The sequence below is a fragment of the Furipterus horrens genome, unplaced genomic scaffold (genome assembly GCF_987537825.1).
Source record: "Furipterus horrens unplaced genomic scaffold, mFurHor1.1.pri manual_scaffold_7, whole genome shotgun sequence".
NCBI classification, from domain to species: Eukaryota; Metazoa; Chordata; class Mammalia; order Chiroptera; family Furipteridae; genus Furipterus; species Furipterus horrens.
In genome coordinates this window covers 106351779-106372920 of record NW_028327177.1, presented here as the reverse complement: position 1 = coordinate 106372920, position 21142 = coordinate 106351779, and the positions used below count along the sequence as shown (strand labels likewise).

Genomic DNA, 21142 nt, shown 5'->3' with positions numbered 1-21142 from the left:
AAACACCAGAGGGCTTCTAAAATTCCAGCTCACAACTTGCTTTGTCCACATCCCATTGGCCAGAGCAAGTGCCATGGCCAGGCCCAAAGGCAAGGACAGGGAAATGCTCTCCCGCACAATGAGGCCATGGCAAGGGTGGGTGTGGATGCAGGGAGGGTGAAGATCTATAACTATACTGCCTCTTCTACAGTCTCTCATGCTCCGTTTTGTCTTCTTCATTGCATCTTCCACTATCTAAAATTACCTAATTTGTGTATTTGTTTACTTATGTTATGTTTTCATTTTTATTCGGTTTCATTCAGATGTTAACCGAAGCTCCTAGCGAGGCCTGGATATCTTATTTCCCTTATGATTTCTTCTTTGACCCATGGGTTATTTAAAATTATGCTGTTTAATTTCCAAATATCTGTGAATTTTTCAAATTTCTTTCTGCTGCTGCTGTCTAATTTCATTGTGATTGGAGAATGTATTTTGTGTGGTTTTAATCTTCTTAAATTTAAGGAGACTTGTTTATGGCCTGGCATGTTGTATATCCTGGAGAATGTTTCATGTGTACTTGAAAAGAATGTTTTTCCGCTCTAGTTGGCTAGCTGTTCTAGTTCACAGGTCAGTCCTTAATCCACTGAGCCACACCAGCTAGGACGTGGCTGTTTGTTCTGTAGATATCACTTAGGTCAGGTTGATTGACAGCACTGTCTGAGTCTTCGGCACCCTTGCTGATAATTTTCTGTTTCATTTTCCATTTGTTACTGAGAGCGAGATATTGTAGTCTTCAGCTATGAATTTTGAATTGTCCATTGTTCCCTTTATCAGCTTTGCTCCGTGCATTTTGGGGCTGTTTTTAGGTACTTGTCTGTGGTCTGGTTCCTGACTGAACTTAGAGCTCCCTGAGGGCAGAGCTTGACAGGTCCCATCCCCGGTGGATTGTGGTACCTAATATACCATCAGTGCTCAATACGTATCTGGTGAGTGAGTGAGTGATGCCAGGGTCGGTCCTTCTAGCAGTCTTAGCATTTCTTCAGTCAGAAATATTTCCTGAGCATTTCCTGTGTGCTGGGTACAGAGGACTTATGGAGGAATGACAAGGGGAGGTCCCTGTCCACCAGAAACTGGCAGTCTACAAGAGAGATGGGCATAGAAAGAAACAATATTAATACAGTGGTCGGGGGCATACAGAAGCTGGGGGGGTCGGTGCATGGGAGGCACCTGCCCTGGGCTTCTGGGGTCAGAAAAGGATTTCTGGAGAAAATGTGACCAAGCTGAGACTTGAAGGATGGGGAGGAGTTAGCCAGATGAAGGAACAATGAGGAAGGCTTGCATCTGGCAAAGGGATCAGGATGTGCAAAGGCCGGGAGTTCAGTTAGAGAGTGGTGTGATTGGGAACTGAAAGAAATTCAGCCTGGGGGGGGGGGGTGTTATGAGTGTGAGAACAATGAGAGCTGAGGCCAGCAAGGTATGGGGTGACCACAGGCAGCCCCATGAGGCATGTTTGGGGTTTGGGTTTGATCCCCTGAAGTCCTTGGGGAGGTTGCTGGGTGGTTCCAGCAAGAGGTGACAGTGAACTGGACAGGACTGTGTGCTTGGCGATTGATGGACTATGGGGTGCAGGAGAAGAAGGGAGGGCTCCAAGCTGACCCCAGATTTCTGGATTGCTGACGCACTAAGAAGGCAAGTGCTGGAGTTGCTCAGGCTAGGCGTGGGGGGGGTGGTGGTGAATGTAGTGCGGGTCTTGCTGAGGGGCTCAGGGAAGAACATCCTAGTGGTCAGCTGGGCATGCGAAGTGATCAAGTGTAGAGATGTTAACTGAAACTCCTGGAGAGGCCTGGATGTCCCCAAGGGAGTATGTGCAATCAGGAGAGGGCTCTTGGGTACCCTGAGGAGAAAGGAGGTGCCCTGAAAGGTGTGAGCCTGGGGACTGCCAGGTTTACGTGAAGGGGCTGAAGGGACTTTGGGAGAGTTGAGGGAGGACACAGGGCAGAAAGGCAATGGGAGGCTTCCGGACCCAGCTTGCGTGCACCCCACCCATGCACCCCCTGCTTTTCTCAGTGATAGTAGCCACTTGACAGGGTGTCAGGAGAGCCCAGGACAGAGCCAGGCTTCTCAGACTGCTCAGAGAAGTAGGAGGTTCATTCAGAAGCCCTCCCTCATCACTGTGTGGGAGTTTTATTTGGCTGTGGCCTCAGTACTAACGTAACAGGGCAACAACGCACGACCTAACAGAACTCTGTTGTAACTTAAGAGTTTACTTACCTGTGTGCTGTCAGCACGCCCCCACTGCAGCCCTCTTTCCTCACCCAGCCAGTTCTTGCTCCTCAGGAAGGTCAGTGTCCAGTGTTTCGGATGCTGTGTATGGGGGCGGGGCGTGTGTGAGCATTTGTTGAGCTCTGATGTGTGCTTGGCAATTTATATACATTATCTCATTTAACTGCATGTAGTTTGTGCTTGATAAATATTTCTCAGATGGCTGTATGGGGCCAAAACTGAATCTCAGAGGAGGGGACTTACCCAAAGTCACACAGCCAGTGAGAAGTGGGGCCAGGGGTGTGTGACTCCAGAGCCCTGAGAAGGGGAGGAGACAAAGGGATGTGGAACAGTCTGGTTAGGTGGTCAGGAGCCCAAGGAGGGAGGGCGCCAGTGTCAGTCAGCGAGAGGAATGACATGAAGGAGAGGTTCTTGGAAGAGGGAGTTTAGAAACTGGCATCAATGGACAGAAAGCAGGAGCAGGCCTCCCAGAGGGCAAGAACAACAAGACTAAGTGCATGGAGGGGAAGCTCGGGAGTGTGGGGCCTTCAGGAAGTGGCCAGAGATCTGGCTTCAGGACGAGCCTGAATGCCATGTCCCCAGGTGTTTCAAAAGGGAGACATGGGAATTTGGGAGCCCTGAGGACTTGAGCAGGGAAGGTTGGTCCAGTGGGTTTAGTGGAAGGGAGTGATGCTGGGGGACCCAAATTTCATCCCAGGCCAAGTATTTTCACTCAGTCCCAGAAAAATATTTCTCTGTAACCCTGGAAAGTCTCATCCTCCTTCTTCCCTCGCCCTGAGGTGTCTGGTGGGTCTCAGACATTTTTAGCCACAGAAGCTTGTCTTCAAATAAAATTTTACCGAGAACCCCAATGTGAAGAGTGGTTGAAAGTGGAGGTGCTTTGGTTCAAAGGCAGGAGGAGGCCAAAGTTCAGGTTCTCATAACCCTGGGTCTCCACAGAGCACAATGAGAGAAATATCATTTAAGTCAGTGGTTCTCAAAGTGGGTCCCCAAACCAGCAGTGTCAGCATCACCCGGGAACTGGTGAGAAACACATATTCTTGGGCCCCACCGCACAACTGCTAAACCAGGAGCTCTGGGGTGGGGCTCAGCCCTTTGTATTTTAATGATCCCCCTAGGTGGTACCAATGGACAGTAACATTTGAGACTCACAGACAGATGGTCCTTTAAGGTCCCTTCGCATGGTCTCTCTGTGATTCCCTGTCTCCTAGAAGCCAGCATCCACTAGGAAACTGGTTCCCAACCCTGGCTGTACACGAGTACCCAGGAGTGTTAAAGAATATGGATGCTCATCCCACCTTCAGAGATTTGTATTTAATTGGTCTAGGGTGCTGCCAGGTCATCTGGAGTTGAAAAGGTCCCTAGATGATTCCAATTTGCACCTAAAACTTAGAACCTAGTGAAAAAGTAGCAAACATTCATTAGCACAGTTGTGAACAAAACTGGGTCAACATGAGGGTAAAACCAAAGGGAATGAGATACAGTCTGCTCTCTGCTTAGTTAGAAGGAAGATAACAGAAACATTCAGAGTAAGTAAACAGCCTGACAATGCAAACTTGTGCAAAGCTGTTGCTTTTCAGGCTGGGTTACATATAACCCTGCCAGAGGCATGCAGTAGATGTCCAGGAATACTCAGGGCCACCGGACAAACAGAACACATTTTCTAAGAGCCTCTGCTTTGCTCTAGATACATAATTTAAAACACATTAAATAAGACATGGATATAGTTTGGAGAATAATGTAAAATAAGTATTAATTTTTAAGCTAAAACACAAGACTTCAGAGAGATTCTGAGACCAGGGTGGCTCCCTTCAGGCTATGTCTCAAAATTTCTGGAGGCTATAGGACACATAAGAGGACTGCTGAAGTAACCTAAGAGGGATTCAGGGTGAAGGTGGTATTTGAAGCAGCTTTTAAAGATAAGCAAGATATGAATCAGATGCCAGAAGCACAGAACAAAGACATGGAGGCTGGAAAGAGGACTCATAGAAAGTAGCAGTGCTCAAAGCATGGTCATTGGACCAGCAGCAGCATCTGGGAACTGGTGAGAAATTAAAATTATCCAGCTCCACCTTGACCTACAAAATGGAAACTCTGGGCTGGGTGAGCAATCTATGCAATTTGAATAGGTCCAGCAGGTGACTGTGAGGCACACTTAATGCGGAGAACCACTGGTATATAGAAATGAGCTGTCAGCTACAGAGGTAGGCTGGACCACCTTTCAAAGGGCCATGAACTCCAGGCCCAGGAATTTCACTTAGCCCCAAGGTATGGACACAAATGAAGGATTTGGAGGAAACATGAAAGCAGCGGGGAAAAGCAGTGCTTGTTCTCTCTTCCCGCAGGGACCTCAGAGTACTGATTGAAAAAGAAAAAGTTTTGTAACTTATAGTATACAGCTCAGTGCACAAATCTTAAAGATAGAGCTTAAGGACTTCCAGCCAAGATGGAGGCATAGACAGACACGCTGCATCTCCCTCCACAACTAGGAAGGAGTACAACTACCTCGAAACTAGAAACGATCAGAAGTTCCAGAAAATCAAACTGCATGGAAGTCCAGCAAACAAAAGTATAAAGAAGAAATACTTATCCAGACAGGTAGGAGGGACAGAGCCAGGATGGAGACGACTCGGTGTAGTGGCGGCAGCAGTGGCAGGCCAGCAGAAAGCCCAGTCACACATTTTAAAAAGTCAGGAGGGGCACCTGGGGAGCATTCCCAGGTCCTCACCAGACCTAGCAGCCCACAGTCCCAGCACCGGAGAAAGTCAAGCCTCTTTGCTTCTGACTGTGCAGACCAGTGGGGGTTGGGTAGAGGCAGAAACTGCTTGTTTAAAGGGCCCCCACGGCCCTAGAAAGTGACCCACCCACTCTGGGAATGACAGCCAGGGCAGCAGCTAGAGGGGCGCCAGTTTGGTGCAGAAGTGGGAGAGGTGTCTAGAAAAGGGGCGAGTGCTGGGCAGGCGGCCTTGTTCCCTCTCAGACCCCTCCCCCACATACAGTGCCACAATATAGTGAAATAGGTCGCCCTGTACTGACAAATCCCTAAGGCTCTGCCCCTTACAACATAACAGGAACGACAGCTTTACCTGGGACGCGGAGGCAGAGAAGTATGGCCCAAAAGGGGGAACGGATCAAGGTTCCAGTGGGAGAACTAAGCAACGAGGAGATAGCCAACCTAACAGATGAGGAGAAAGACAACCTAACAGATGCAGAATTCAAAACACTGGTGATAAGGATGCTCACAGGCTTGACAGATATGCCCGAGTATGGCAAACGCATAAGAGAAGAAGTGAAGGCAATGCTAAGTGAAACGAGAAAAATCCACACAAAAGCAATGGTGAAGGGAAGGAAACCGGGGTTCAAATCAATGATTTGGAACATAACGAAGAAAAAAACAGTCAACCAGTGCAGAATGAGGAAGCAAGAATTGAAAAAATGAGGAAAACTTCCCAAATTTTGTGAAGGAGATGGACATACAGGTCTGGGAAGCATGGAGGGTCCCAGGTGAGCTGGACCCAGAGGGGACCACACCAGGACGCATCATGACTGAGATGCCAAAGGTGAAAGATAAAGAGAGAGTCCTGGGAGCAGCAAGAGAGAGATGGAAAGTTGCCTTGCCTATAGGACTATCAGCTGATTTCTCAGAGGACACTCTGCAGGCAGGAAGGAATTGGTAAGCTTTATTCAATGTGATGAAAAGCAACCCACAACCAAGATTATTCTATCCAGCAAAGCTATCATTTGGAATGGAAGGGCAGATGAAGTGCTTCCCAGACAAGGTGAAGGTAAAGGAGTTCATCATCATCAAGCCATTATTATATGAAATCTCAAAGGGACTTACTTAAGAAAAAGAAGAGCAAAACTATGAACACTAAAATGACAACAAACACAATTATCAGCAACTGAAAAAATAAAAACAAAATTTAACTAAGGAAACCAGAATAGGAACAGAATCATAGGTATGGGGATCATTTAGAGGGTTATCAGCTGGGAGGGGGGAGGGGAGAAATGGGGAAATGGTGCAAAGACTAAGGAGCATAATCGGTTCATACAAAATAGACAGGGGGATGTTAAGAATAATATAGGAAAGGGTGAAGCCAAAGAACTTATATGCATGACCCATGGACATGAACTAAGTTGGGTGGGATTGCTGGAGGGAAGTGGGGTACTGGGGAGAGGGGAGCAAAGGTGAAAAAAAATTGAACTACTGTAACAACATAATCAATAAAATATACTTTTTTAAAAAGATAGGGCTTAAATTTTTAATAACGGTGTGCACATGTGTACACTTGTAACCCACCACCCTGGTAGAACATTTCTATCATCTGGAAGATGACTCTAATGCCCCTTCCCATTCAGTCACCCCCCCGCCCCCTTCCCAGAGGTTTACCACTATTTTGCTTTCCATCACATTCGATTGTGTTAGCCTGTTTTTGAACTTCATATGAATGGAATTATGAATTACATATTCTTTTGTGTCTGGCTTCTTTAGTTCAACATAATATGTGAGATTCATCCACATTTTCATGTACATCAGTTTTCTTTTATATGGATATACCAGTTGGTATATCTATACTCCTGTTAATGATCACTTGGGTTGTTTCCAGTCTAGGCTATTGCAGGCAGACCTCAGAGATACTGCAGGTTTGGTTCACACCATCACAATTAAGCAAGTTATAATCTTTTACTGTTGGAGGGTTTTGCTTTCCATTTGCAAAAATGCAACATCCATAGAGTGCAATAAAGTGAAGCACAATAAAACGTGTATCTTTCCTTCTATTTTTTAGCCATTTGGAAATCCTTATTTGAAAATGTTTTTGCTTCTTTTTTAATTTTAATTGAGTTGTCTGTCTTTTTTCTTATTGATTTGTAGGAACATTTTCCTAGTCTGTGCCTTCTTCAATTTTTTGACAGCTGCATTGAGATGAAAATCTCATACCATTCAAGTCAGCCACTTAAAAGTGAAAAATTCAATGGTTTTTGGTATGCTCAGAGTTGTACAATTATCACCACAATCATTCTCATCACCCCAAAAAGAAATCCCTTACATCTTAGATATCACTCTTCATCACCAGCCCCCTAGCCCTGTGCATCTGTTTCTTTAGATTTGCCTGTTCTGGATATTTCATATAAAGGGAATCATACAATTGGGGTCTCTTGTCATTGGCTTCTCTCACCTAGCATAATGTTTTTAAGATTCATCTATTTGTATGTAGCATGTGTCAGTACCTCATTCCTTTTCACGACTAAGTAATATTCCATTGTGTGACTAGACCACATTTTGTTTACCTGTTAATACTTGATGGACACCTGGATTCTTCCCTCTTTTTGACTGTTATGAAAATGTTGCTATGAACATTTATGTACAAATTCTTATATGAACATATATTTTCTGTGTTCTTGGATACATATTTAGTAGTGCAATTGCTGTGTCATATGGTAACTTTTTAACCTTTTGAGGAACTGCCAGGTTGTTCTCCAAGTGGTTGTACCATTTCGTATTCCCACCATCATAGGGTTCCAATTCCTCTACTTCCTTGTAGTGCTTGTTGTTATAGATCTTTTTTGTTGTAGCTATTCTTGTGAGTGTGAAGTGGTATCTCATTTTCCTAATGATTAATGATACTGGGCTTCTTTTAATGTAAAGATATATGATTTGCAAACATTTCCTCCCATTCTGTAGATTGTCTTTTTAATCTTTTTTAAAGATTTTATTTATTTTAAGGGAGGGTAAAAGAGAGGGACAGAAACACTAATGTATTTACATTACTCACAAACCCACAACTGGGGACCTGGTCTACAACCCAGACTTGTGCCCTGACCAGGAATTGAACTGGTGACCTTTCAGTTCGTGGGACAATGCCCAGCTCACTGAGCCACACCAGTTAGGGCTCTTTTCACTCTCTCTATAGTGTCCTTTGAAGCACAAACGTTTTTAATTTTTCATGAAGCCTAATTTATCAAATTTTTTTGTTGCTTGTATTTTGTTGTCATAGCTAAGAAATCTTTGCTTAGCCCCAAATCACAAACATTTGCTCCCATAATTTCTTCTATGAGTTTTATACTTTTAGCTCTTCCATTTAAGCCTTTGATTTGGGGTTAATTTTTGTATATGATATAAAGAAGGAGTCCAAATTCATTATTTTTCATGTGAAAATTTAAATAGCTCAGCACCATTTATTGAAAAGACTATTTTCTCCCATTGAATTTTTTTTGGCATCCTTGTTGAAAGTCACTTGACCATAACTGTAAGGGTTTGTTTCTGGATTCTCAGTTCTAGTCCATTGGTCTATGTGATGTTCTCATGCCAATACCACACAGTCTTGATCCCTGTAGCCTTATAGCAAGCTTTGAAATCAGGAGGTGTGAGTCCTCCAACTTCGTTCTTTTTCTAGATTGTTTTGGCTCTTTGGGGTCTCTTGCATGTCCACACGAATTTTAGGACCATCTTATCAATTTTTGTTAAAAAGGCAATTGGGATTTTGATAGGGGTTGAGACAAGTCTATATATCAAGTTGGGGAGTGTTGACCTCTTAATAATATTAAGTTGTGAATATGGGACCCATTTCTATTTACTTAGGGCTTTTTAAATTTCTTTCAACAGTGCTCTGTTTCCAGAGTACAGGTTCTGTGCTTTGTTGTTGTTGTTATTAAATGTATTCCTGAGCATTTTATTTTTTTCATCTTATTCAATTTTAAAATGATTTTTAACCTTTTATTTTAAAATAATTTCAGTTTTACAGAAAAGTAACAAGAGTAGTAGTACATAGAACAGCCAAGTTCCCTAATTCATCTTCTTTTTTTAAATAATGTATTTATTTGTTTGTTTATTTTTAGAGAGAGGGAAAGGAGAAAGAGAGGGAGAGAAACATCACTGTGTGGTTGCCTCTCATTCGTGCCCCCAAATGGGGACTTGACGTGCAACCTAGTCATGTACCCCGACTGGGAATTGAACCAGTGACACTTGGCTCGCAGGCCGACGCTCAGTCCACTGAGCCACAGCAGCCAGGGCCTAATTCATCTTTTAACATGAAGTCCCATTTATATTTTTCCTGCATAGTTAGCACTATTTGTTTACAGTTTAAGAAGTCTTTGCATGCCCCATAGAGAATTATTTTCAGGGTTCCAAAGTACCCTCCAGTGACTGACCAGGACAAGTGAAGTTATGTCCCCTGGGCAGTTCTCGGCTTGCCAAGGCATTTTTGTGACATAATGGGTCATGGTTGAGGTTGGTATGTGTTTGGCCAAATGGGATCCAAGCAAGGCCACTTGACTTTTGGCAGTGACCTCAGTGGTTTGACCACTTGAAAAAAGAACATTCTGGCTACCCACTGTCAGCCCAGAAAACAGATACTGTGTCACCCAGAAAACCCAACAGTGGGTTTGGAGAAGGGGGAAGTGTTCAGGGGACCAGACCCCTGAATGTGAGGTCACCTCTTCTACCACAGGTAAGCCCGGAGGTCCTGAGAGCCCTGTGAGTTCTGGGGAACTTGTCAGAGCTCCAGCGGCAGAGTCTTTACACTGGGCCTTGCCACCAGGCTTCCCCAGGGTCCCTGAGGTTGGGCAGAGAGCCCTGGCTGGGATTCTGGAAATCGGGTTTCAGTCCCCTTCCTACACCTAACCAAGTCACCCCCCTGTCTGTGTCATCACTAGAATGAGGAATTGGTGTGGGGCAATGGGAACAGCTAAGACTTTGGAGTCAGGCCAACTTGGTGGCCTTGGGCAAGTTACTTAATCTCTCTGGGCCTAATTTTCTTATAGGTCCATTGGAAGTAATAATGCCAAAGTGATAGGCTTGTTGTGAGGATGAAGTGAGAAAACCAATGTAAAGTGTTGAGCAGACAATGACTCATGTGGCATGTGTTTCAGTAAGTGTCAGCTGTCGTTATTTGTTGAACACCTCCCCTGGACTGGGTGCTGGGGCTACGGAGGTAAGAAACACTCAGTCTGAGGAGAAGGAAGGCACAGAAAGAAATAATCCATGACAGGAACAGTCCACACAAACCCTGCAAAGAAGGTGTTTGTATTGCCATTTTGCAGAGGGGGAACTTGAGGTCCGTGGAGATAAAGTGACTTGCCCAGGGTCACACGTAGGCAACTGTCTTGGTAGACAAGAATTCGTTAATGTTTTCTAGAGTCTTGTAAGGGACTCCACAGAGAGCCGGGGAAGTGAGGATGGTGAAAGGGTGGACTGGATCAGGAATGCCTCAGGTGCCCAGAGGGGTTTGGATTGGACCCTGCAGGCATTAGGGCCAGTCATTTCTTCCTTCTTATTGTCTCTAGTTCATCCACTCTCTCTGTCCCCATGGACAGACTCTGGTTCCACCTCAAGTCCTGAACTCTCTCCTGCTCTCCTAGAATGGCCACCTCACTGGTCTCACTCTCATCCTGGCCACCTCCAGTTTCTCCCAACAGAGTGAACTTTCTAAGGCAGATGTCTGGTCACATTGCTCCCCTACTTAGCACACTGCTCAGTGGTAAAACCAAGTCCCTTGAAAAGCCTGCAGGGCCATGTGGAACACGTGCCTTGCCGGATCCCTCAGCATCATCATGTTCCAATCCCAAGGGTGCACATACCTCCAACCCAGTCACTCTGCACACAAACCATACTCAAGTCTTCAGTTCCTCTTCCCTCGGGGCCTTTGCACATGCTGTCCCCGCTACCTGGAACACTCCCCCTCTTGTCTCAGGCTTTGGCAGGCCTTCCCAGAGCTAAACCAGGTCTGCCTTTTGTGGACTGCCTTGGCTCCTGTGCTTTTCCTCACTACAACACTTACACCCCTGTGTTGAAATTATCTTTTTATTCATCAGACTACAAACTCTTTGAGGGCAGAACTGCATTCCTCCTACTCCCACTCTCTCCTCAAGGCTTGGTGCAGAGCCGGCTTTCAGTATATTTGTTGAATGAGTGAGGGGAAGAGGGCCAGGTGTCTTCTTCCACGTTCCCACCTGGGAGATGGATGCAGGCACCCCAGGGTGCAATGGTGGTCAGACCACCGAGAGAGCAGAAACCGTTCAGGGAGTGATGGATGGTGCGGCCGGTACTTGGCGCTTTCAGCTGACGCATGAGTTTAAGAATGGATGTTTGTGGTGATTCTGATTATGCTCCAGTTTTTTTAATGAGTCACGTTGATGATGGCTATCCTGTCCATTGAGACTGAGTCAATTTAGTGAGAATTAATTACAGACAAGAAACCAGCTTGCAGAGCAGTTAATATTGAAGCTCCCTGGAGTGTGATACAAATGCAGCCATCAGTCTCGTCTCTGCTTGTCCCTCCCCCCCTCTCCCAGCCCACCCTCTTTCTGTGGTGCTCTGGGCCTGGGCTTCCGGGCTTGGCTTCCCCATGACTCACTCTCCTTTTCTGTTCAATAAGGGTCGTGCAATCCATCAATTAGCAAGCATTATAACACTCCCTCTCTGTCACATATGCTGCTGGACCTGAGAAACATAGTAGGAGACAAAACATATAGCCCTACTCTGAAGGTGTCACGTCTAAAATATATAATCATAGCTGCTTTCGGGACAGCACTTTACAGTTTTAAACATCAGAATGAGCTCCCATCAGCCTCATGCTGTGTGGTTATCCCCATTTTACAGGTGAGGAAACTGAGTCTTAGGTAGGTTACAGTTTGCCCACAGTCATTCAGCTACACTTGTGCTAAAGCTGGGCTTGAACTTGGCCAATGAGAGAATATGTCAAAAGTCCTCTATCAGCCAGCTTCCCAAGCCAGAGGGGTTATTGTCCTCATCAGGACGTTTTCTTTCTTTCTCTGGGAATACCAGGGCTGAGAAGACTCTGCTGGGCTGGATGCTAAGTCCTAAACATGAAGACTCACAAGGAAAAAGTAGGAGGGTCCTTCTGCCCCCAAGTCAAAGGAGAAACCTCCCCTCCAGGTTCAGAATGATCCTGTGTCCCAGAGCCAGCTGTGGGCAGAAACAATAACTAAACACTACCTCCCTCTAGCCACCTTCCCCACCTAGCGGCTCTTACTTGTAATTCACACTTTCTCCACCCTATGAAACATGTTTTCAGGAAGGGCTATTGTAGCTCAGATGCAATGAAATTCATTTCTAATCATAGTTCAAGCATGTGGTCTCCACTTAAGGACACACATGCCTTTAGCCCAGAGAATCTATTCATTAGTTCAAAACAGCCCCAAGAGTTTCTGACCTTAGTGATGGGGCTAGAGGTTTCCCAAGATCTTTGAGTTATACCAGTCTGGGGCTGGTGAGGGCCAGCCTCAGCAAGAACCAGCTCATCCTTCCTCCTTGGGACTGCAAGCCAGGGTGAGCCGCCCTGCCCTTGTCCTCCCTGCAATTCCCGGCAGAGCAGGTTACAGCAGCAGGAGGTCAGCCCAGGACAGGATAAAGTGTTCAGGAAGTGGGACCTTTGTAACCTCCACATCTGCTTTCCTGTCTGACAACATAAGCGACCTCTTTAGAGATGCTGGAGAGGCAGGAATCTCCTGCCTTTCATGTTTCCTGTCTCTGTCAGTCACTCCATCCTACCCTCCCTCTCTCCCCCTCAGTCTCCTCCTTCTCTCTTTCTCTTTTTCTCTCCCTTTTCTTCTTTTCTTTTAGTTCCTTCTCATCTCTTCTCTTCCCTGCCCTTCCCCTTCTTTCCTCCCTCCCTTCCTTCCTCTCTTACTGCCTTCCTTCCTTTCCACCTTTCCCTTTCCCTACCCCTATCTGACCTTCCTGCCGGTTTTCCTAGCCCTGTCCTGTCACCACTAGATCTCCTGCACTCCTTTTATGCCTGCGAGAAGACCAGAAAGACTTCCTGGAGGAAGCGCTGCCCATCCTCTCAGGCACTTTCCCCTTTTAGATCTCTATATAAAGAGACCTTTCTAGCAATAAAAACAATGGAATTAACTGTCTTTGCTCAGTAATGAGTTCCTTGTCAAGGAGGGAATCAAAAAAGACAGGGTGATCATCCTTCCTGAATGTTGTAAAGGTAATTTGACCTTCCTGATTTAAGCTGGACCACATGACCCCTAATGCTGAGGTTTCCCAATATGCATTGCTCCACAATCCAAGGTTGTTTCGGGATATCTCGTGTATTTAAAACTATAGACCTGGGCCTCATGCAAAAGCAGTTGTAATTAATGATAAAATATTTTTGTTGTGAGAAAGAAGTCTTGCATTGTTCATCATTTTAATGTTTATTAAATTTAGTTTAATGTTTAAAGTAATTAATCTTGATACAGAAATTTTAGAAAACAGAGACAAGAAGAAAAATAAATCATTCCTAATTGCATACCCCTGACATAGCCACTGTTTCCATTTCACTCCATTTTCTTTTAGCCTTTTTCTTTGTTCATGTTTTATACAACTGTATTGGGGTGGGAAGACAACTTTGTATCCTTCCTTGAATTCTCAGCTCCAGGTCATGAATATTGAACATAGTCACTATCTGCATCATTTTTATTGACCATTTGATATGCCATGGAGTGGATATCTATGACTTCTTAAGACTTTGTTTTGAAATAACACAGTGCATGACCTTTTCAAAGATGGCTCATTGTCAAGAACTTTATATTTCTTCAGAGAAAGAATTAACCAACCTCTCACCCACCTTGTAAAAGAAGAACATACAACCAAGTTCCCACAAGGGAGGGGGCAGAATGACCTGCTTTAAGCCCTACTCTGTGCCGGGATTTACATTCAGTGATGTTTGGGCATCAGTTACCTGTGACCATAGGTGTGTGTTATCAGCCCTGTTTGGCAGGTGAGAACTCCAGGGCCTGAGACATTTGCTTAAGATCCCAGCTGTCTGTCTGTAGGCCAAGGCTCCAGAGCCACAAGGAAACTTCCAGAGAGGACTTGTGCTCAGTCCTATCAACCCCTGGGTAACAGGCCTTTGGGATTTCAGGATTTCCACGGAGCAGTTGTGAGGGCCTTGGATGAAATGGACCAAGAGGGCAAGGACACATTGGCCAGGGAGGAGCTGAGGCGTGGCCTGAGCCAACTCCCAGCCCTCCTCGACCTTCATCAGGGCATCCTGGAGGAGTTGGGAGAGAGGCTGCTGCACTGGTGAGCAGTCCCTGAACTCCTGCCCCTACTCTGTTACCCTAAGGGATGGGCGAAGGGGGTGGGGGTTAAAACTCCACCATGTGAAATGGTGTCTCCATTTGACAGATGCAGAAGCCAAGACAGAGAGATGTGTGGTCATTTACCCAAAGTAGAACAAGTGTGGGAGGAGCAAGCTGGGTTCCCCACCCAGGGATGTGACTCCAGCTCTCCCTGTCCAACACTGTGCTGGTCACAAGGCTGAGTTCTCCCTGCCCTGTCCCCCTCCTGGCTACAGGGAGGGCCAGCAGAAGGTGGCCGATGTCTTCCTGGCTCGGGAGCAGGCATTTGACCGCCATGCTGCCCACATCCTGCAGTTTGACAGGTGTCTGAGCCTACTTGCTGAAAACTGCCTCCATTCCCCCCGGCTGGCGGCTGCTGTCCGTGAATTTGAGGTGGGTCCCTCGGTCTGCTGAGAGCCTGCCCTAAAGACACAGGGTTGGTGGTGGTGGGGTGGGTATGGCTAAAAACAAGTCAGTGGGGCTTCTTGGTCACCCTCCAGCTGGGAGAGGGGCAGCAGGTGACCCAGAAGATGACAACTCAGTGAGCCGCAGCTACAGGGAGGGTCTCAGTAGCCCTTCTCCTGTCCCCGTAGAAAAGCACAAAGCAAAGTGGAGCCCCAGCCATTTGAGTGACCAACAAATGTCCACCAACTGGGGATCCAGTTATTGGGCATGAAAATGGGGGGCTTTTTTTCTATTACAAACACTAGATGCACAGCTGAGACTATGAGAGGCATATTACTGAATATAGCACAGACTGTGAACCTGGAGGAATGAACTGTCACAGCAGGGTTGTACTCATCTGGGAGGCCTTCCTGGAGGAGGGGGAACTGGTTTAGAGATGGGGGAAGTTCAGTTTGGCCAGGAAGTGAGATGGGTGGGACAGTGCAAGTAGGATGCATGAGCCCAGTGCCCTAAGGCCGGGGTCCCTGATGGAGTTCTGTCCTCCCCTTGTCTTTGGAACAGCAGAATCAGCAAGGAGGCAGCCAGAACGTGAAGCACAGGCTGCTGCGGGTGGTTCAGCGCCTCTTCCAATACCAAGTGCTCCTCACAGGTGGGCCCCATGGCAGGCCAAGGTACATGGAGGCTGTGGGGAGGGAAGGCCCCTGCAGAGGGGTGGGGGCAATGATGGCAAGGTATATGATCACAGCCTCCCCTCCCAGCCTGGCAGGAAGGGGCGGGGGAGGATTGCTCTCAATTCCTGCCTTCTGCCCCTCCAGAGGGACTAGACCCTGCCACCACCTTCCCTTCAGCTGAGCTTTGGACCCCATACTGCCACCTTGGAAGCCTCACATCAGTGGCCACCTCTTGTATCTTCCTCCAGCCTTTCCCTTCCTAAACACAAACTCACACTTTCTCCCATTCTGCATTTCCTTCCTGTCTCGGTGGGTGGCTGCCTTCCCTAAAGCGGTTCTTATTGCCAAAGCCCTCCTTGTGGCTGAATCATTGGACGTTTTCCACCTGGGACCTTCTGGCCCTCTCTGCAGCTTTGCCACTCACCGCCTCCTGCTTCTTGAGCCCTTTCATCTTGGGACCTCTGTGACATACTCTCTCCCCTGCCTCTCCGATTGCTCCATCCCCTCTGTTGACAACCTCTCTTCCTCCACTGTGCTGTAAATTTCTCAGGGCTCCATCCTAGGTCCTCTTTACTTCCCTCTCTACAAATTCTCACCAGGAAACGTCATCCCCTCTGCTTCCTCCACCTGCCAGAAGCACACACACCTCTGTCCAGAGCTCTAGACCCATTTACCCAACTGCTTCTCAAACGGACAAAGACTCGTAGCCTGGGATCCAGTATTGCAGTGGGGGAGACAGACACACACGCAGAGATATCCATGTAATTCCAGGTAGTGAGCAAGGCTGTAAGAAAAATACATAGGACCAGGAGACAGAATTCATCTAATTCAACAAATACTTATTGAGCATCCACTCTGTCCTAGGCCCTGTGCTCAATGCCAGAAATAGGAGTGAATTAAACAGCCAAACATTATGACACTGTGGAGCTTATACTCTAACAAACAAATAAGGAAATAAAAATATATGTCAGTGATAAGAGTGCCGAAGAAAAATAAAGCAGGCGAACAGTGCTCTGATTAGATACAGTGCTCAGGAAAGACCACTTTGAGGAGGTAACATCATAGGGCGCAGCGGACGTGGGCCGTCTGAAGATCTGAAAGAAGAAAGCACCAGGTAGAGGGAGTGCTGAGTGCCAAGGCTCTGGGGTAGGAAAAAGCTTGATGTGTTCAAGACAGCAATAACGGCAGCATGGCCAGAGTGGACAAGTGACGTGGAGAGGTAGCTGGAGCGAGGCGCGCCTGTGCAAAACGCTGTGCATGTGAATGTGTTAAAGCTTGAACACATCACACTCTACTGCTGACAGTCACATCTCTCTCGCCCAGACATGTGCTTCTGAAGGCAGGTTTCACCTTGTTTGTGTCTGTATCCTGAAAGCATAGCACAGAGTCAAGCACACAGAAGTCACTCATGGGAGAATGACTGGCAGTGGTGGCAGTGGTGCTGGTGGCAGTCCTGGAGGCCTGGCTGTGTGCTAGTATGGTGGTGTGATGGGGCTAACATCTCTGGAGAGAGAGTCTCCTGTTGTGGACGGGAGGGGCTGGCCTCACCGGGGCAAACTGACTCCTGGCTCTTGTTCTGCCTGCAGACTATTTAAATAACCTTTCCCCGGACTCAGCTGAGTATGATAACACACAGGGTAAGTCCAGCGTGAACCCAGAGGAGGGAGCGCAGTCCCGTTTTGCCCCAAATCTTTACGCCAGTTCTAGTCCCCTCCCCACCAGCTGGGGGTGCAATGACATGAAGCTTCCACGGCTTCTGAGGTGGCCCCTGCTTCACCTCCCTAGGATGGGGTGTCATCCAGTCAGAGGAGAAGGGGATTAACAGAATGTGGTGATAGGGAGTAGTGCCAGGTCTAAAACACTTACTCCAGTGTCCCTGTTTCCTCCCAATTCTATGTGGCTGTTCATATAACCTGCCAGGGCAGCCCCTACTTTAATATATTCAGTTTATAGCCAGGGGAACTTAGACACAAAATGGTCAATTCACTGTCAGGGTTCCTTACACAGTAGTGGCAAAGCTGGGGTTGGGCCTGCAACCTGACCCAGCCATGGGAAAAATTGGTGCCACCACTTACAAGGCCCTGAAAATGCAGTGACCTCAGGAGGTGAGTGGGGAGGGGAGAAGACAGAGAAGAGGCAAGGATGGTGGCAACTAGACTGGCCCTTCCGAGAAGGCCCCGCGATCTGCTCTGCTTCCCTCCTCAGGCGCGCTGACCCTCATCTCCAAAGTCACAGACCATGCCAATGACAGTATGGAGCAAGGGGTAAGTCCAGCCTCCGGGCTCCTTCTCTGGGGTACAGGTCAGGACCCCCTCCACCATGCCCAGTTCTGCCTTGGAGTACAACTTATGTACTATGAATTGCAAAAGTTTAAAGTATACAATTACATAAGATTTGATGTTTGTATTTATCTGTGAAACCATCTCCATAATTACAATGCTGAACATATTCATGACCTCCAAAAGTTTCCTTGCACCCCTTTGTAATCTCTTACTCCCCATCCGGAGGCAAGCACTGGTCTTCTGTCACTATAGATTGGTTAGCATTTTCTAGAATTTTATAAAATGAAATTATTCAATATGTGCTCTTTTTTGTTTGCCTTCCTTCACTCCTTTATCAGATACTGATTTACAATATGGAACGACAATGTCATTCCATTCACTTAACAGTATCTCTAGAAGACTAGAATTGCTTTATTTTGTTTTATTTTATTTATTTATTTTAAAGATTTTACTTATTTATTTTTGGAGAGAGGGGAAGGGAGGGAAAGAAACGTCAATGTGTGGTTGCCTCTTGCACACCCCCAACTGGGATTCTGGCCCGCAACCCAGACATGTGCCCTGACTGGGAATCGAACCAGCAACCTTTTGGTTCACAGGCCAGCACTCAATCCACTGAACAACACCAGCCTGGGCCAGAAGTTCTTAATTTTAATAAAAAGCCCACTTTATTAATTTTTATTTTATGGATCATGACTTTAATGTTATATCTAAGAAATCTTTGCTTCAAGTTACAAAGTTTTTCTCCTGGTTTTTTTTTCTAGAAGTTTTCTAGTTTTATATTTTACGTATAGGTCTCTTAGTCCATTTTAGTTGATATGAGGTATGGATAAAATTCATGCCTTTGCATATGAGTATCTAATTGTTTCAGCACTATCTTTTGAAAAGATTTCCTTGAACTCAAGCCTGCCTTAACCACCAGGCCAGACTTCCTTGTGCTCATCATACCTGCAACCTCACACATAATCTGGCATGAATAGACATCCATGTACCAACATGTAGTCCTTGCTCCTCATGTGGTACATATAAACTCACATAGAGAATAATTTTCTCTGCTTCCTACATTTGCGATTTTCTTTTTTATTACCCCAGCCATGAGGTATGTCATTCTATGTAAGCATAGGGGCTTGAAGTTGGCTCCAGGTTTGTCAGTAATGAGAGCTTCTTTTCAAGGACTGAGCGGAGATTTGATCAGAGGGTAACTGTACCTGCCTTCTAGCTGCAGGTGCTCAGACCAAGCATCAGGCAATTCCCTAGATGAACTATCAGGTGTTGGGGTACAAGGTCAGGCTTTTGAGACTTAAGATCAAATTATCCATTGATTGCCCTTTTCTCCACCATGTAGAAGTAAAATATCTCCCTTCAGAAGAGAGTGAGGAGACATGTGCGAGTATAGTTTCTACCATTTTCCCCTTCATTTTTAAAATAAACTTTATTCTTTACAAGTCTTTTATTGAGGTAAAATATACATAACAAAACACGTACTGCCGTAACCATTTTTAACTGGCCAGTTCAGGGGCATGAAGTCCATTCATGTCGTTGTGCGGCCGCCGCCGCCACCTAGCTCCAGAGCTGTTTCACCATCTCCACCTGAAACTCTGCCCATTAAACGCTACTCCCCATCCCCCTCCCTCCAGCTCCTGGAAACACCATTCTTTCTGAATAGACTTTATTTTTTAGAACAATTTTAAGTTTACAGGCAAAATTGAGAATGTAGAGAGTTCCCATGCATCCCACACACAGTTTCCTCTATTATTAACATATTAATATGGTGCATTTGTTACATTAAAGAACCAATATTGATATTGATGCCATATTTTTAGCTAAGGTCCATAGTTCATTCATACTTCCTTAGTCTTCTCTTGACTGTGACAGTTTCACAGACTTTCCTTATTTTTGATGTCCTTGACAAATTTGAGAAATATTAGTCATGTATATTGTAGGATGTTCCCCTTTGGAATTTGTATGATATTTTCCTCATGATTAGACTAGGTTTGTGATTGGGGTGGGGAAGAAGATCACTGAAATAAAGTACCACTTGCATCAAATCGTGTGAAGGTACATACTAGCAACATGATTTATGACTGTTGATGTTGACATTGATCACCTGGCTGAGGTAGTGCTTGTCAGGTTTCTCCACAGTAATGTTATACACACATACACACCACCATGTCCACACTCTTTGGAAGAAAATTACTATTGCACAGCCCACATTTAAGGAATGGGGAATTATGCTTCCTCTCCTTTAGGATGGAGTATCTACCTAAATTGTTTGGAATTCTTCTGCATGGGAAGTTTTTCTCTTCTCCTTCATTTGTTAATGTATTCATTATAAATCAGTCAATCATTCATGTCAGTTAAGACTCATGGATATTTACTTAATGCTTTGGGTTAGAATTTTATACTGCTTTATTTCTCAAACTGTTCCAGTGTTGGCAGCCCTTTTGGTTGGTTCCTATAACCCTTTCACATACCCCCATGCATATGTGTTTGAGGGATTTTTGTTTCTTTATATTTTAGCACTTTCTTACTTTCTGGCAGTATAAGGTGCTCCAGGCTCATCTAGTATATTTCCTGCCCCAGTCTTAGAGTCAGCCATTTCTCCAATGACCCCTGGTTTCTTTAATTGTACAATGGTATTAGAAACCAAGATCTGGTCACTAGGTGTGCTCATTGCTACTGGGGTATCGTTTCTTTCAGGTCATCTTAGCTGACAGAGAAAAGAAATATACGTATATATACAGTTGACCCTTGGACAACATGGAGGGTTGGGGGCATCAACCTCCCATGCAGTCAAAAATCTGAGTATAACTACAGTTGGCTCTGCATACACAGATTCCCAATCACACAGAGTCATCTTGAACAACAGGGGTTTGAACTGCATGAGTCAATGAAAAAATTCCACATATAAGTTGCTCAAGGGTCATCTGTACTAACCCATATATATATTTCTATACGTAACCATCTATATTAAGCTAAACATAAGTTCTTACTGATGTCTCCAACTCTAGTCGTTACCACGTGGGTAGATCATTCCAGCCTCGTCCCCTTGCCAATCTGTAAATTTCCACTCCAACAGTGAGAAACCTAGTTCCCACCATCTATTATCCATTTATTTAATTTGTCAATTTACTTTCATTCTGGAAAGATATTTTTCATGGATATAGAAATCTGAGTTGATCATTTTTTCCCCAGTATTTTTAAGATGCCATTCCACTCTCTTATGGCCTGCATAGTTTCTGATAAGAAATATGCTACAAGGGGGGAGGGGGAAAAAGGAGAATAGTAGGGGAAGGGTCTAGTCAAGGACCTAATATAAATGACCCATGGCATGGACAACAGAGAGGGAATTGAGTGTGGAAGAAGGGCGGGGGTGGGCAGGGCAGGGGAGAGCAATGGGGGAAAATGGAGGACAACTGTAACAGAACAACAGTAAAAAAAAAAGAAATTAAA

The 21142-nt window shown here is 45.6% G+C and overlaps 1 protein-coding gene across 1 annotated transcript in view; it reads left to right on the top strand.

Moving 5' to 3' along the window:
• The window catches only part of FGD5 (FYVE, RhoGEF and PH domain containing 5), a 116004-nt gene that overhangs the window by 69673 nt on the left and 25189 nt on the right, over positions 1-21142 (top strand). The window contains exons 6-10 of the mRNA XM_090284222.1: positions 14136-14296; positions 14571-14727; positions 15301-15388; positions 16997-17047; positions 17616-17674. Of these exons, the coding sequence (XP_090140348.1) occupies positions 14136-14296; positions 14571-14727; positions 15301-15388; positions 16997-17047; positions 17616-17674 (516 nt within the window). The remainder of the gene's footprint in view (positions 1-14135; positions 14297-14570; positions 14728-15300; positions 15389-16996; positions 17048-17615; positions 17675-21142) is intronic.